We start from the raw sequence: 16,116 nt of genomic DNA, 5'->3' as shown, positions 1-16,116 counted from the left end.
ATCCTGTTTTTTATCATCCTACAAGTTCAAAAAGCTATTCTAATGTGTTCTGGCTTACTGCAGCACTTTATACTATCACTGTCTCTGTAATAAATCAATGTATCTTTCCCCTGTCAGACTTGTCGGCCTGTGTCTGGAAGGCTGCCAAGTTCTTCAGTGTTGTGGTTCTGCTATGAACTCCCCCTTCCAGGCCCCTCTATGCACACTGCCTGTGTATTATTTAGGATTAGAGCAGCTTCTCTCTTCTCTCTTATCTTTTACAAGCTGGATTAATCGTCCTCTGAGCTGGCTGGGCTTTCACATACTGAAGAATTACAGACAAAGGCAAAGCTGTTTGCAGGAAGAAACAAGCAGCCTGAAACTTCAGTGCATGAGAACAGGGGGAAAGGAAACACACAAATGATCTCTTGAGATTCAAAAGGAAGGGTGTATACAGCCTCCTTGTGTATGGATGTATTTTCTATGTGTGGACATACTGTACATCAACCTACTTCCTGTTTTGGTGGCCATTTTGTTTGTTTATAAACAAACTTTTTAAAACTGTTTTTAACCACTTTTAATGCGGCGAGGAGTGGCGAAATTGTGTCAGAGGGTAATAGATGTCCCCTAACGCACTGGTATGTTTACTTTTGTGCGATTTTAACAATACAGATTCTCTTTAAGCGTAAATTAACATACTGTCAATAAGTTACATTAGTTATGTTAATTAAAATAGGTAATATAATCTCTTACCCACCCTGTTTTAAAATAGGCAAATGTTTTTTGATTTTGTGGGGCAGCCATCTTTTTGGTTGACAGGAGGTGGCAGGGAGCATGAGACACAGTTCAACTGTCCTGTGTCCTGATCACCCCTTCCAGTTGCTAGGCAACGAGAACATTAGAAATCCCATCATGCTTTGCACAGCATCAGGGGAAAATGCCTGGGCAGTTTTCTTTTTATGGGGTGGAGCTTAGCTTCTGTGCAGCTATGAGGCTTTGGTAAGAAAAACAAAGTTCTGATGCTGTGAAACGGTTAAAGAAACACCAAGCCTTTTCATTGCTGCTGAGTAGATTTTTAGTAGGGAGGTTCACTTTAATGCATCCATTCAAAAGTACATTGAAGCGGACCTAAACTTAGGACTTCCTCTCTGCTTTGAAAGATAAGCAACAGCATGATAACCTTTTACAGAAAAACATTTCCTTGTTACTGCTTATAGATGCTGCAGTGTAGTTCCTGGTTTGCCTTGATCACATAACATGGTTAAAGGTTTATGTTAAAATATATCATGTCTGAATGGCACACTGCAGCACAGTTGAGACAGAGCTGACTCCTCTAATTACAGTGGCTCATTGCTAGCAGATAAGGGAGAATTTTGCCAAGCTGTTATCTCTAAATACAAATGGTGGGGTTCTATGTGTTTTCCTTCTCTCTCCTGTGGAAGAGTTTAGGTCCTTTTTTTATTTAAGTGTACCGTTCTACTACATAGATTTGTTAAGGTTATACAAGGACGACTGTATCATTGATGGGCACTTTAAGAATCCACATGTACCGGGCTAGATTTACATCTTGGGAACTTACTGCCACAGAAGACCTCGGCCCATATGCAATTCACTTTTTCACCTGAGTTTTCTCCTAGGTGATATTTTTCAATTTGTCAATAAAATGTTTTTTAAGCCACCAGAAAGCAAGAAAATACTCAAAATAATTTAAATGTTACCTTTTCACCTACCTTTTGGCACTTTTCTTGTTAAAAAGTACTGGAAAACTATTTTAAATCGAAGATGAAAAATTATCTCCTAGGAGAAAACTCAGGTGAAAAAGTGAATTGCATATGGGCCCTGGTGCCTTGAATTCTGCCCCTCAACAGGTTCCACACAGGCAGTCATTTTATATCCATCAATACAAGGAAAATGTGTGCAGAAAAAAACCGAATCGTTCTCTATTCCATATCGGTCATAAAATGGCATGGGATTGAGCTAGGAACCGTAACCTGGGAAACGAGGCAATTATTACCTGTTGCAATCTCCTAATTTATTTTGTTTATGTTTAAAATCATGAGAGACTGCTTAATACTGCATAATTTTAGCTTTATTAATGTATTATTTTTTCAGACAAAGGACCTTACCATGACACTGATGGAAAATATGAGCTCTCTGAACAGTCTGTCAGGAGTCAATACTAAGCCAGCAATGAGCGGCTTTTCTACTCTTGGTAGTGTGCCTGGAACTGGTGGATTCTTAGCACCTGTTGACAACACAAGTTTAAATCGAAATGCACAAAATGGCCTTAATGCAAATACAGGGTTGCAGACTTCTGGATTCAGTATGGGGTCTGTGAATCCGAATCAAAACTTCTTTCCTGGCACAGCCCCCATGGGAATGAACAAAATGGTTCCTATGTCAACACCATCCAGCATGCAGAACTTTGGTACACTAAGCAGCCCCCCTGGTATGCTGCAGCAGAACTCCTTCAACAAGCCCACCTCCGATATGACCTCTTTGGACAATTTGTTTGGATCACAGAAACCCAAAATGAGTATGAACCAGATGTCGCAGCATCAGAAACAGAGTCCCTGGCTCAACCAGTTTGCACCACCACAGAGTTCTCAGGCCATGACTGGAACTGTGACATCGACGGGCATGATGGGACAAACTGGCTTTGGAGTCCAGTCAAACCCATTTTTTAACCCACAAGGCTTTACACAGCAAGCAAACACAATGAAGCATAGCACTTCAGCTAACAATGATTTAAAAGACCTTTTTGGCTAAATAACTTTTTCAAGGATTGTTTTCTAATCCTGGTTGGGCTGCTTGGGGTATCTTGGCTCTACCCTGCCATTGTGATATTACAAGGTTTCTAATACGTACTGTATGTTCTGGTCTATATTCCCTGCATTATGTGATTCTGTGGTTTTATCTATGGCAAAAGCTGATTTCCAGGCGTGGTTTATTTCCTTTTTGTAAAAGCGTCTACGGTCTAACCAAGAATGCCACCAAAAAGTGGACTGTTCCAATCATGCCTCATGCTCCAGATGAACTCACTGTGCATCTGTTTTGGAGATGCACAGTCCTGTTTGAATTCTGAATACTCTGTCACTTATGACAGGACTTGAGTTTGATGTTCCACCTAATAATGCCTGTTTTATCTTGCTTTGTCTGTGTTTAAATTTTTTATTTCCAACTCACTGATGAAACTTTAGGACCTGGGATTACTAAACGTATCCAGTTAAAAAAAAAAAAAAACTGATTCTTTTTTTTTTTTTCTGTAATTTAACTACATTCCTCCTCAGGGCAGTAACAGGTTGGAACATTTACAGATGTAGTTTTTGTTTTATTTTTTTTCACAGCTGAAATAACCGATAAAACTTTGCATGGAAACTTTTTAGACCCTTTTTATTCATGAAAAGCACTTTTAATTAAAGAGAACCCGAGGTGGGATTTAATTATGCTAGTGGGGCACAGAGGCCGGTTGTGCACTCTAACACCAGCCTCTGTTGCCCCATGGTGTGCCTCCAGGACCCCCTGCGTGCCACTATACCCCCCGCAGTGCTAGTGACGCACAGCGTGTCGCCAGCACAATGTTTACCTCTGCCTGTCTGTTAGCGCAGCTCCCCCGCCTCCTCCGTATCGGCACGCTACCCGCCCGCGTCACTTCCCTCCAATCCTGGAGGCACACCATGGGGCAACAGAGGCTGGTGATCGTGTGCACAACCAGCCTCTGTGCCCCACTAGCATAATTAAATCCCACCTCTGGTTTTCTTTAACTTTGAATTTGTCCACACAAAATGACATTTTTTGCACCAAATGTATGACTTAAGTAGAACCAAGCAGCTAAATACAAAATTTAAAAACAAACCTCTTGATAGACCTACCAATCCTTTGGCAAGTAAACATGTCGATCTAGTCCCGTGATTAAGATGCCCGCCTTTATAGCCACTCAAGTGACACTCGCATATTCCTAGTTTGGATAAATCCATAGAGCACCAAAAGATAAAAATCCAAGGTAAATATTATTTACCAGTTTCCTTTATGTGAATGCCCCCCTTTTTTTTTCTTTTTTCTCGTGTGTGTGTGTGTGTGTGTGTGTGTGTGTGTGTGTGTGTGTGTGTGTGTGTGTGTGTGTGTGTGTGTGTGTGTGTGTGTGTCACTAAGCGTTCCATCCACAATGACAAATTCACAGCGCATACTCGGCTTACTCAAATATTTATGCTGTTCATTTTTCCACCTCCCCTTCTTCATTTACTACTGATATTTTGCATAGATTTAGAAAACTTACTTTTATATATCCTTTTATATTTTGCACATTTTCTTGGTCATTGTCCAGGACAGCATGCTTGAGGTGGTATGCCTTCCTTCAGCCTCTGGACAGGAAATAGTACAGAATAAAGGAATTAGCGTAAAAAGTCACCTTATTACGTGGTTTCCTGTTTTGTGAGTGACTGCTGGAATGCTTGGCCCATCAGAGATTGTGTAGCGCTATCTTGTGATGTTCAGCTGTGTAGGGATATCTCCATCTCTCAAGATTTCAAACCCACAGGACACTCTCCCAGAAGTGTGTGACTGGCTTCCTTGGCTATCGTGACCCTGAGGGCTGGAACCCACAAGAGCGTTTTTTTGAGCATTTTGGCAGCGCTGCGATACGCTAGCGTTTTGCCAAAACGCTCAGCTGATAATGGATGGGGCAACTTCCACAGGAGCGTTTGCGTTTCCCAGAAACGCAAACGCAGGACCTGCAGCATTTTGGGAGCGTTAGCGCTTCAATGTAAAGTATTGAAACGCTAGCAGAAACGCTCAGCAAAACCTAAACTGAGCGGTTTTGCTAGCGTTTTGCGGTTCAGCACACTGTAACAAAATTAAAAATAATTCACAGGACCAATCAGGATAAAAACGCGAAACGCAAAACGCTACACAACCGCTGAGGAAAAAAATACACTGTTGCAAAACGCGACCGAAAACTCGCATGAATCCGCTTGCAAACCGCTCATGCAAAACGCTAGCGGTTGCGTTTTGCGTTTGCGGAATTTCAGTGGGTTCCAGGCCTGACACCAGAAATCTTAGCTTGTGTGGCTTAGCCTTTGTAAAAGGAAATGCCAGCAGGCAGGCTACTTGTGTTTTGGGGGACGTAATTTGGCTGCAGTTTGCTCGCTCTCTGCTTTCTGATCGTTGTGGTTTTGTTTATCCTCTCTGCAGTGCTGTATTAGAGATGGCCAGGGAAAGATTTTGAATTGCATCAAAACAATATACATGGCTAGGTATATTTCCTTTATAATCTCTTAATTGCACTTGTATTTTGTAACTCTCGCCAGTGCTAGGATAAGTCTCTAAATGGGTATATATTAACAAATCGTCCATGCAGCAGAAATAGCTGAGATTCTTAACACAGAGCTCAGTGTGGCTTGGCAAACCTTTCCCACCTCTCAGTCCATAAACTTTTTCTAGTGATGGTTTAGTTCATCATTTTGATGATAATCACACAGTGGGTAGCATATCTTATTTTCTGGGGCAAGGTTTGACCACTATTCAGGTTGGGGGTTTTTTTTTTGTTTTTTTTTCTCCTCAGCTAGCCAACATCAGCATTGTCTGTTCCTTACAATTGCTACTACTCCTCTCTGTAGGCGTAAATGTCCATACTCCACTTGCTTACAGATTAAGTGCTTGCAAATGTTATGCCCTAAGCCTGTTGTCGTCATGCCCTTTAGAATTCTGATTTCAAGCCTGTAGGACTCTCCGTAGGTCATCTTTTGCACATCAATAACCTGTCTTTGGGCCCTTTTCCACCTGCAGTCGCTAGCGTTCACGCTGAACGCTAGCGATTGCTGAATCACAAAACCGGCGATTCCCCGACGTTTTGCGGCCGCGATTTTGCTATGCTATGCACTGCATAGCAAAATCGCGGCAAATATCGCTCCGCCGCGCGTTCGCGTAAAAAACGAATCGCGGTAGTGGAAATGACCTACTGCGATTCCTATGTTAATAAGCAAACCGTAGCGATTGTAAAATCGCTAGCGGTTTGCGACTTTGCGATTCAGCCAGCGCTGGTGGAAAAGGGCCCTTAGAGTAGCAGAACACCTAGCCAGACACAATACCTGAGAGATTGACAGCTTTGCAAAGCATCTTCCACGTTTTCCAGCAATCCTTGTACACAGCCAGCATATAATTCTATCCTATGAAGATTGGCAGTAACAGGAGCAGGAGTCGGACCACAGCTGGGTAATACAGTAGTGGTCATCCAGAAACCTCCTGCCAAAATGATCACTTTTCTTCCTAACTGGGCTGGCTGCACAAGAGACTGCTGACACTTTTATACAGCTAATTATTGGCCATCCAATTGGACAATAAACTGTCCAATCAAAGGGAAAAATCTATGGTCTCTACAAGCTTTCTATAAAGCAGGCCTCTCACCAAAACGTCTTGTGATTGAGGATGTGAGGGAGAGCCCTGGTTAGATGAGAATGCCACATCCAACCAGACAGAACTACATCCTGTTTTTCATAATTTTAGCTGGCTTTTGAGATGTAGCTCTTATGTAAAGTTTTTTTTTTTTTTTTTTTTAATTCCCTGTTTATTGGAGAACTTGCAACAATCAATAAGTCTAGATGTACTGTAGTAATAAGTGTCTGATTAGGCTTCCCATGGACATATGACAGTGCTTAGCCAGTCTTGCAATCAATTCTTTGGTTATATGATTTTATGCTAAAACTCAATCGGGGAAAAAGGAAAATTATGTGCTTAATTGGATTGGTCATTACGGCTACATTCACAGTGGGCGTTGCATTTACTGTGACAACAGGAACGCAACAGAAAAGGAAAGTGTTGCTGTACATTATCTGCGCATTGCATCATATACAGTGAAGCGTGCAGTCAATAAGAATGCTTCATCGTAACTGTTTACATGTGCATTTTGTGGTAACACATACTGCAACACAGCTGCCACATGGTGAAGGGGCACATAGGTGCTGCATTACAAAGCAGCCATTATGCCCCACCACAACACACCACTGTTACCATATTCTAAACAGAAGTCATTTTGATAACTTTGTTCCTTTTTTTTTTTTTTTTTTTTTTTTTTTGTCCTTCAAAAGTTCGCTGTAAAAGTTCATACTTGATTGGAAGCTTCAGACACTAGAAGGCCTAAGTTCTATGTGGAATGACTTGTTACTGTCATTAACTCCATAAGGAACTGAAAAGCCCAGCCGTAGCATTTACTGTAAGCAGACCTGACACATTGAGAAATATAAACATTTCTAAAATGTGAAGAATTAAAGAAATCCTAACTGAGTGTTGCGCTTACTCCGTGCCTAGATCACTGAAACTTCCTGAAATTTCTTCAGACTTTACCAATAAAATCACGTTTGTAATATATACGAGGATCCATAGAGTTACAGGAAACACATACAGGTAGTCCCCAGTTAATGAACGAGATAGGGACTCGTAGGTTCGTTCTTAAGTCTGAACATAGTGCCATCTCTGTCCCCTGTACTTCCTGTGCTCCCCTCTGTGTCGCCTCTGCCCTTTGTACCTGTTTATACAAGTTTAAAAGCCATTTTTTCTTTGATATTTTTTTTAATCGATTTTATCCAAAACAAGTCCAATTTGAATTTATTTATTTTTTTATTTTTTTTACTTGTTCCCATGGAAACATAGAATCCATGGCGTTCATATCGGCGGGTTGTTTGTAAGTCGGGGACTACCTGTGTATATATATTGAATGCCAGCATTCAAATATATCAAAGGGGAGGCCAATGATTGATTTAATAAGGGGATCATTTTTATTCTATTACTGAAATTGAATTTTTGGATTTTTTTTTTCCTTTGCTTTTTTTATTTAAAGCCATCTCACAATTCCTGTACTAGAGCTAAAAATTCAACATTTTACATCTACTGCTAGGTTTACAATAACAGGCAGTTACTTCCAGGCAAAACTCTGCCATTTTATTCTTTAAATAGTTCTATTCTTATCTTCTTCTCTACTTCTGTCTCAAACTTTAAATAGTATAGCTAATCAGGGTTTTCGAAGTATGATGAAACTTTTGCAGTTTACTTTTGACCCAAATGTTTTCAAAACACATTTGTATTTTTTTAAACTTTCAATGGGGGAAATTAATTTTTAATGAGCTCTCCTTAGAATAAGTGTGGGGGTAAAAATATTGCTGCCCAGACAACAATGCTCAAAAATTGTGCTCTTATATTTGCCTGGGTTGGTCTCTTAGAACTGTTATCCTCACAAATATAGGAGTGATCTTGCTTTATCAAGGAAGCTTTTATTTGGTTTTATTTTTGTTTTTGAGTTGTATTTTCCTTCAGGCAACTGGTATGTTCATAGTAGCCTATTTGTAAGCATTCCTTAAAGTTGTTAATTTAATTCGTTGTATTATGACCTTGTGAATGTTTGTTCTTTCAATTTCTTTACTTAAATCATATTATATTTTTGTATATTCTGAATATCAAATCATGGATTTTGTTTTTGACACCGTAATTACAGAATAACAGAATATTTAAACCTATATATATTATGAACTTGTTTCTTTCTTTGATTTGCATGATTTGAATAGCAGTATAAACCAACATATTTATTGTTTTGATTAGTTTGCACTGTTGAAATATCCCCATCTGTGACCTAGTCTAACTAGTATAGTTTAACCAAAAATGGATAACCGATCCAAAAATCACATATAGCTAGCAATTACAAATTGGATATTTTTATTCAGTTATACAATGTATGTTCTAATATGTTGTTCATGGTTATATATAGGTCATACTCTGCATCTGTCGCCTGGACTGTAAGAAGGGCACCACAGTACATATAAGGGATGATTTACCGTATTTAAGTCTAACTCTTTCATTAAAACCTTTTACAAACTCTTTATCTGTGCTATGAATATAGTGTTTATTGTCAGTAAAATATTTCCTTATTTTTCTTGCTTGCAGCCAACTATGATTTTCTAAAATTGCTGGAAGTTTGAAATTTGATTTCTTTTCATCCAGCACAGATCTGTGTGCGCTTTTAACTGTATAGACTATCCTCAAAACCTCGGCTTCTTGCAGGAATTAACAACTGCACAGAGAATGAAACCCTGCTTTTATTTTGTGTGATTTATCAGGTATTTACAGCAGACACTTGCCATCTTGCATTTTCCATTGAGCTTCTGCTCTAGTTAGAAGTTATGCACTTAACCACTTAAAGAGAGTCTGAAGCGAGAATAAATCTCGCTTCAGACCTCATAAATAGCAGGGGCATGTGTGCCCCTGCTAAAACGCCGCTATAGCGCGGCTTAACGGGGGTCCCTTCACCCCCAAATCCCCCTCGATACACCGGGGGAGCGCTTCCTGGTTGGGGCAGGGCTAACCGCCGCAGCCCTGCCCCACGCTAGTGTTGGGCGAACAGTGTTCTCCACTGTTCGGGTTCTGCAGAACATCACCCTGTTCGGGTGATGTTCGAGTTCGGCCGAACACCTGACGGTGCTCGGCCAAACCGTTCGGCCATATGGCCGAACTAAGAGCGCATGGCCGAACGTTCCCCGAACGTTCGGCTAGCGCTGTGATTGGCCGAACGGGTCACGTGGTTCGGACCCGAACGCGCTCTGATTGGCCGAACGGTCACGTGGTTCGGGTAAATAAATACCCGAACCACGTCATATCTCCGCCATTTGTCTGTGGGTTTAGCTTTGGGTAGGCAGGCAGGGTAGTTCGCGCTCCAGCCACGCTAGCCAGGGTCCCCCCTGTCATTGTGTCACTGCTGGGAACAGTAGTACACCGCTTGCTCAGCCACACTATATAGCATTCTGTTTACTGCCACTCTGTGTACCTCGCTCAGCCACACTATATAGCATTCTGTTTACTGCCACTCTGTGTCTGCTGGGAATAGTAGTACACCGCTTGCTCAGCCACACTATATAGCATTCTGTTTACTGCCACTCTGTGTACCTCGCTCAGCCACACTATATAGCATTCTGTTTACTGCCACTCTGTGTCTGCTGGGAATAGTGGTACACCGCTCGCTCAGCCACACTATATAGCATTCTGTTCACTGTTCTGTGTCTGCTTGGAATAGTGGTACACCGCTCGCTCAGCCACACTATATAGCATTCTGTTTACTGTTCTGTGTCTGCTGGGAATAGTGGTACACCGCTCGCTCAGCCACACTATATAGCATTCTGTTTACTGTTCTGTGTCTGCTGGGAATAGTGGTACACCGCTCGCTCAGCCACACTATATAGCATTCTGTGCACTGTTCTGTGTCTGCTGGGAATAGTGGTACACCGCTCGCTCAGCCACACTATATAGCATTCTGTTCACTGTTCTGTGTCTGCTGGGAATAGTGGTACACCGCTCGCTCAGCCACACTATATAGCATTCTGTTTACTGTTCTGTGTCTGCTGGGAATAGTGGTACACCGCTCGCTCATCCACACTATATAGCATTCTGTTCACTGTTCTGTGTCTGCTGGGAATAGTGGTACACCGCCCGCTCAGCCACACTATATAGCATTGTGTTTACTTCCACTCTGTGTCTGCTGGGAACAGTAGTACACCGCTCACCCGCCACTGTATAGCATTGTGCTCTGTGTCACTGCTGACAATAGTGGTACACCGCTCACCCACCACTGTATAGCATTTCTGTACTGCCACTGTACTGCTGCCAGTCAGCGTGTACTTTAAGGATAAGTGAAATGAGGAAGAAATCCGGTGAAAGAGGGAGGGGCAAGGGAAGAGGTGTTTCCCCTGACGGTTCACGTACAGGCCACAGGGGAGCACCCAAGAAAACCCACTCAATACTGCCCATGTTGTCCAGGACAACAACCCTCACAGATCCAAAAGAACAGGACCAGATAATTACTTGGATGACCTCTCAAGCGTCCAGCAGTGGGTTAAGCAGCACCAGCACATCACGCACGAGGTCCGAGTCCTCAGCCAGTTAAAGTCTGGGCTTTCTTTGAAGACTGCACTGAGGATGTTACCATGGCGATTTGCAAGGTGTGCAAGACCCGCCTGAGCAGGGGGAAAAGTATTAACAACCTCTCCACCACCAGCATGAGCCGCCACATTCTATCCAAACATCCCACTCTGTGGGCAAACGCGGCAGGACAGGGTACCACCAGCAACACTGCCTCCCTTGGGTTCACCAGACTCACCACCAGACCCGCCTCAGCAGCAGCAGTAGCCCAGCCATTGCGTGGTTCACAACATTCACAAACATCAGACGATGCTGACACTGTCACTTTCCGGACTAGTGCTCTTGAGGTCTCCCAGTGTACATCAAACACAACAACCAACAGCCCTTCGGTGTGCAGCGCTACGGTTGAGTTGTCTGTCTCTGAGATGTTTGAGCACAAGAGGAAATTGCCAGCAAATGACCCCCGGGCCGTGGCAGTAACAGCCAGCCAGCATAGCCAAGCTTCTGGCCTGCGAAATGCTGCCATATCGAGTGGTGGAGACAAACAGCTTCAAGGGCATGATGTCAGTGGCCATCCCACGTTACGTTGTTCCCAGCCGCTACCACTTTGCGCGCTCTGCAGTGCCTGAGTTGCATGAGCACGTGGTCAGCTAAATAACCCGAAGCTTGAAGAATGCCGTTGCCTGCAAGGTTCACCTCACCACTGACACCTGGACGAGTGCGTTCGGCCAGGGTCGATACATCTCCCTTACCGCGCACTGGGTGAACCTTGTGGAGCCTGGCAGCGATTCCTCACCTGCTACGGCGCGGGTGTTGCCCACGCCGCAAACAGCTGGATAACAACAGCAGCACCTACCTCTCTGACTCCTTCTCCTCCAACGCATCTCAAAGCTGTACCTCATCCGGAAATGCTAACCCAGCACCAGCAGCAGTAGGATCGTGGAAGCAGTGCAGCACAGCTGTTGGCATGCGTCAGCAAGCGTTGCTGAAGCTGATCTGCCTTGGGGATAAGCAGCACACAGGGGAGGAAATTTGGAGGGGAATAAAGGAACAGACGGATTTGTGGCTGGCACCGCTGGACCTGAAACCGGGCATGAAGCTAGACACCTGGCACGAACTGGCAATGTACGCAATAGAGGTGCTGGCTTGCCCGGCAGCCAGCGTTATGTCGGAACGCTGTTTCAGTGCTGCCGGAGGCATCATCACAGATCGGCGTATCCGCCTCTCCACAGAAAATGCAGACCGTCTGACTCAAATTAAAATGAATCAATCCTGGATTGGAAACGACTACGCAACACTCCTGGACCCCAACCAAGTAACATGACCGATGAACATCTGGGATGGTTTAGCGTTTCCGGTCCCTGTTTATTGAACCTCTCATCTGTATTACATTTATGACTGCATGGCGGCAAAAAGCATTGCTGCTATATCCGCACGCTTTTTGTCCTCATGCAAGGCCTGGGTTGTTGTGTCTCACAAAGCGTGGCCTTCTCCTCCTGCGCCTCCTCCTGTTCCATCACGTGTGCTGCTGCTGCTGCTGCTGCTGCTGGGTTACCGTTGCCGCGTGGTCCCTGTTTATGGAACCTCTTATCTTTATTACATTTATGACTACATGGCGGTACAAAGCATGCTATCCGCACGCTTTTTGTCCTCATGCAAGGCCTGGGTTGTTGTGTCTCACAAAGCGTGGCCTTCTCCTCCTGCGCCTCCTCCTGTTCCATCACGTGTGCTGCTGCTGCTGCTGCTGCTGGGTTAGCGTTGCCGCGTGGTCCCTGTTTATTGAACCTCTTATCTTTATTACATTTATGACTACATGGCGGTACAAAGCATGCTATCCGCACGCTTTTTGTCCTCATGCAAGGCCTGGGTTGTTGTGTCTCACAAAGTGTGGCCTTCTCCTCCTGCGCCTCCTCCTGTTCCATCACGTGTGCTGCTGCTGGGTTAGCGTTGCCGCGTGGTCCCTGTTTATTGAACCACTTATCTTTATTACATTTATGACTGCATGGTGGTACAAAGCATGCTATCCGCACGCTTCTTGTCCTCATGCAAGGCCTGGGTTGTTGTGTCTCAAAGCGTGGCCTTCTCCTCCTGCGCCACCCTCCTCCTGTTCCATCACGTGTGCTGCTGCTGGGTTAGCATTACCGGTCCCTTTTCCTGGAACCTCTTATATGTATTACATTTATGACTGCATGCCGACAAAAAGCATGTTACCTGTGCAAAGAAAACAGACATTTCCCGCATTTAAAAGACAGTTTTCCCTTTGAAACTTTAAAATCGATTTTCTCAAAAACTATAAGCTCTTTTTGCTAAATTTTTTTTTCCTCTTGTACCCACTCCCAAGGTGCACATACCCTGTAAATTTGGGGTATGTAGCATGTAAGGAGGCTTTACAAAGCACAAAAGTTCGGGTCCCCATTGACTTCCATTATGTTCGGAGTTCGGGTCGAACACCCGAACATCGCGGACATGTTCGGCCTGTTCGGCCCGAACCCGAACATCTAGATGTTCGCCCAACACTACCCCACGCGCGTCTGTCAGCGCGTATCTCCGCCTCTCCCCCGCCCCTCTCAGTCTTCCTTCACTGAGAGGGGCGGGGGAGAGGCGGCGATGCGCCGCTGACAGACGCGACTGGAGGCAGGGCTGCAGCCGTTAGCCCTGCCTCCAGGAAGAGACAGCCAGCGACTTTTTCTACGACACACTTTTGCGGGGGGTGGGTTGGGGGTGAAGGGACCCCCGTTTAGCCGCGGGATAGCGGCGTTTTAGCAGGGGCACACGTGCCCCTGCTATTTATGAGCTCTGAAGCGAGATTTATTCTCGCTTCAGAGTCTCTTTAAAGGAATACTATCGATTCACATATTTTTTTCAATTGACACAGGAATTGTTTGGGAAGTGCTGCTAAGTACTTGTGTATACATTTTAGTAGCAACTTCTTTGTTTACTGTTATCAATATACATTCAAACTTTACTGACGCCAAAACTGACGGCTGACTGAGCCATGAGGAGAGGGGAAATTCCCCTCACACTTGATCAGTTAACTCTGTGTAGCTGTGTGTGTGACAGAGAAGAGAGATCCCAACAGCTGCAGCTCCTGTGTCCTGTTTCTGACTGACCTGTCTGAAGAGAGCAGAGGAAATGTAACTGATTCTCACAGCATTTCATACTGTTTTTACTTTTAGAGTTTGATATGTTTGATATTTGCTTTCTTTAGTCTGATATGCAACTCTGGCTATGCATTGAAGCAGACACCCCTTCTGCAATTGATTTGTCCCAATATAGCTAAATCCTACCCTCAATAAATTACAGTTTTTGCCTCTGATCTTTAACATGAAATGTAGGAAAATGTTTGCACAGCTTCTTAGACATTATTTGCACACTGTCATTTTAGAACACTTGGGTATCGATAGTATTCCTTTAATGACAAGCTGACTTATACAAATGTCCTGCTAGAGCATCTTAATAGCTCCAGGATGTTTTTATAAGTCAGACAGTGCTGCTGCCGCTGTGCATACCCCTGCGCATTCCTGTGCCCATGGAAATAATGAAAATAAAAACACCAAAGAAAAAATACACCTTTATTTCCAAATACTATATTGTCACCATACTTTGTACTGGGGACATCATTAAAATCTTGTGATCACCAGGCCAAATAGGCAGATAAAATGTGTGGGTTTTATGCACAGTAGCAGTGTTTATATTAAAACTTAAGGGGATGAAATTGGAGAAATAGTGTATATTTTCATTTTTTTCCTTGTTTTTCCCTTTAAAATGCATAGAAAATTAAGTAATTACTGAAAACAAATATCAACCCCAAAAAGCCCAATTGGTGTTGAAAAAAAACCCCCAAGAGATAGATCATTGTGATTAGCAGTGATTAAGCTATTGGCAAATGAAAGGGATGAGCACTGAAAGGTGAAAATCGCTCTTGTCCGTTAGGGTAAAAACGCCTTTAGGGTGAAGTGGTTAAACTAAAACTGAAATGAAAAAAAGAATGTCAGATACCAATTGAGAGGAAAGGCTCTGGATTCTTTTGAGCCTTCCCTGTACTCTGTCCCCTTGTTCCAGCACGGTCATCCCCATTATAGCTATTCAACTAACTGAACCCTCAGAATGCTTCAGGAGCAGTTGTGTCCCCGGGTGCTCCCGAAGATGGATGGCCACATATTGTGCAAGTCTCAAGTCTCCCTAAATGCTCCCGAGGGCTCGTAGCGGTGGCAAAATCCAGGGTGATGGCCCTGGAACCAGGACATTGAGGGAGGAACAAGAAGGCTTTTTAGGAATTTTTTTTTCTCACTACAAACTTGTTTTAAAGGTTAACATTGCTCTTGTTCCAAAACCATTTAAAGCACAAATCATTACAATACAAAATTATTTTTTTATTTCATGTTTTTAAAATGACCTCTCCACAAGTCTGCAGTAATGCTGGTAAGAATAAACTTTCCTAAAAACACAGTAGCTCTGTATAGTTTGGTATAGAGGACACCCCAAATTTCTCATGTGTCATTTGGTTCTTTCACATTACATGACGCGCGCAGGAGCCAATTTCCTGCAAGCAATATGGTCTGCGGCGTGGACCTCGGGATGTAATGGTGCGACACTGATTAGCAGCGGTAGTTCTAATTAACGCGACGGGAAACCACTGGTGCCGGACGATTAAAAGCTCCCACCGGGTCGTACCGCAACTCGCCAAAATGCAGCGTTGGATGTAACCGGTAAAATGAAAGTCTCTGGACTTTCATTTTACCTTGGTTAACGTCCAAAACGCCAGATATCGGCTCTGGTGTGAAAGAGCACTTAGAACTTACCCAGGAGATTGTACGAGATGGGCACTCTAGTTTTACTGCAGTGACTCACTGCACCAGGAAGAAAAGTAAATGCTTTCCTGAGATGCTGTGTTTTCCTTATACATTTACAATCCCCTCAGTTCTTTCAGTACATTACATGTTCTGCTCCAGGTCTGCATTAGGTATGTCTGCATAATACAAGGTCTTAATTTTCTTATCCTGTATGTAGCTGATTTGAAGAGAGCAGTTGTTTTGTTAGTGAAAGTGGAGTTAATTTTAAAAGCTGATATTTAGCAAAAGTTAAGGCTGCATTTGCTGTTACCAGTGCTAGTGATTCCTGGTTTGTTCTCACTACTGCCCTATCCTGAGTGTAGTGGCGTAGTGGTTAGCACTTTCTCCATGCAGTGCCGGTTTGAATCCCAGTCAGGGCACTATCTGCACATTGTATGTGCTCCCTGTGTCT

General features: G+C 43.6%; 1 protein-coding gene across 1 annotated transcript in view; it reads left to right on the top strand.

Moving 5' to 3' along the window:
- The window catches only part of SCYL2 (SCY1 like pseudokinase 2), a 68,223-nt gene extending 65,381 nt beyond the window's left edge, over positions 1 to 2,842 (top strand). The window contains exon 18 of the mRNA XM_068272810.1: positions 2,092 to 2,842. Within this exon, the coding sequence (XP_068128911.1) occupies positions 2,092 to 2,748 (657 nt within the window). The 3' untranslated portion in view covers positions 2,749 to 2,842. The remainder of the gene's footprint in view (positions 1 to 2,091) is intronic.
- The last annotated feature ends 13,274 nt before the right edge of the window (positions 2,843 to 16,116 follow it).

The sequence above is a fragment of the Hyperolius riggenbachi genome, chromosome 3 (genome assembly GCF_040937935.1).
Source record: "Hyperolius riggenbachi isolate aHypRig1 chromosome 3, aHypRig1.pri, whole genome shotgun sequence".
Classification (NCBI taxonomy): Eukaryota; Metazoa; Chordata; class Amphibia; order Anura; family Hyperoliidae; genus Hyperolius; species Hyperolius riggenbachi.
This window is presented reverse-complemented; position numbering and strand designations above follow the sequence as displayed.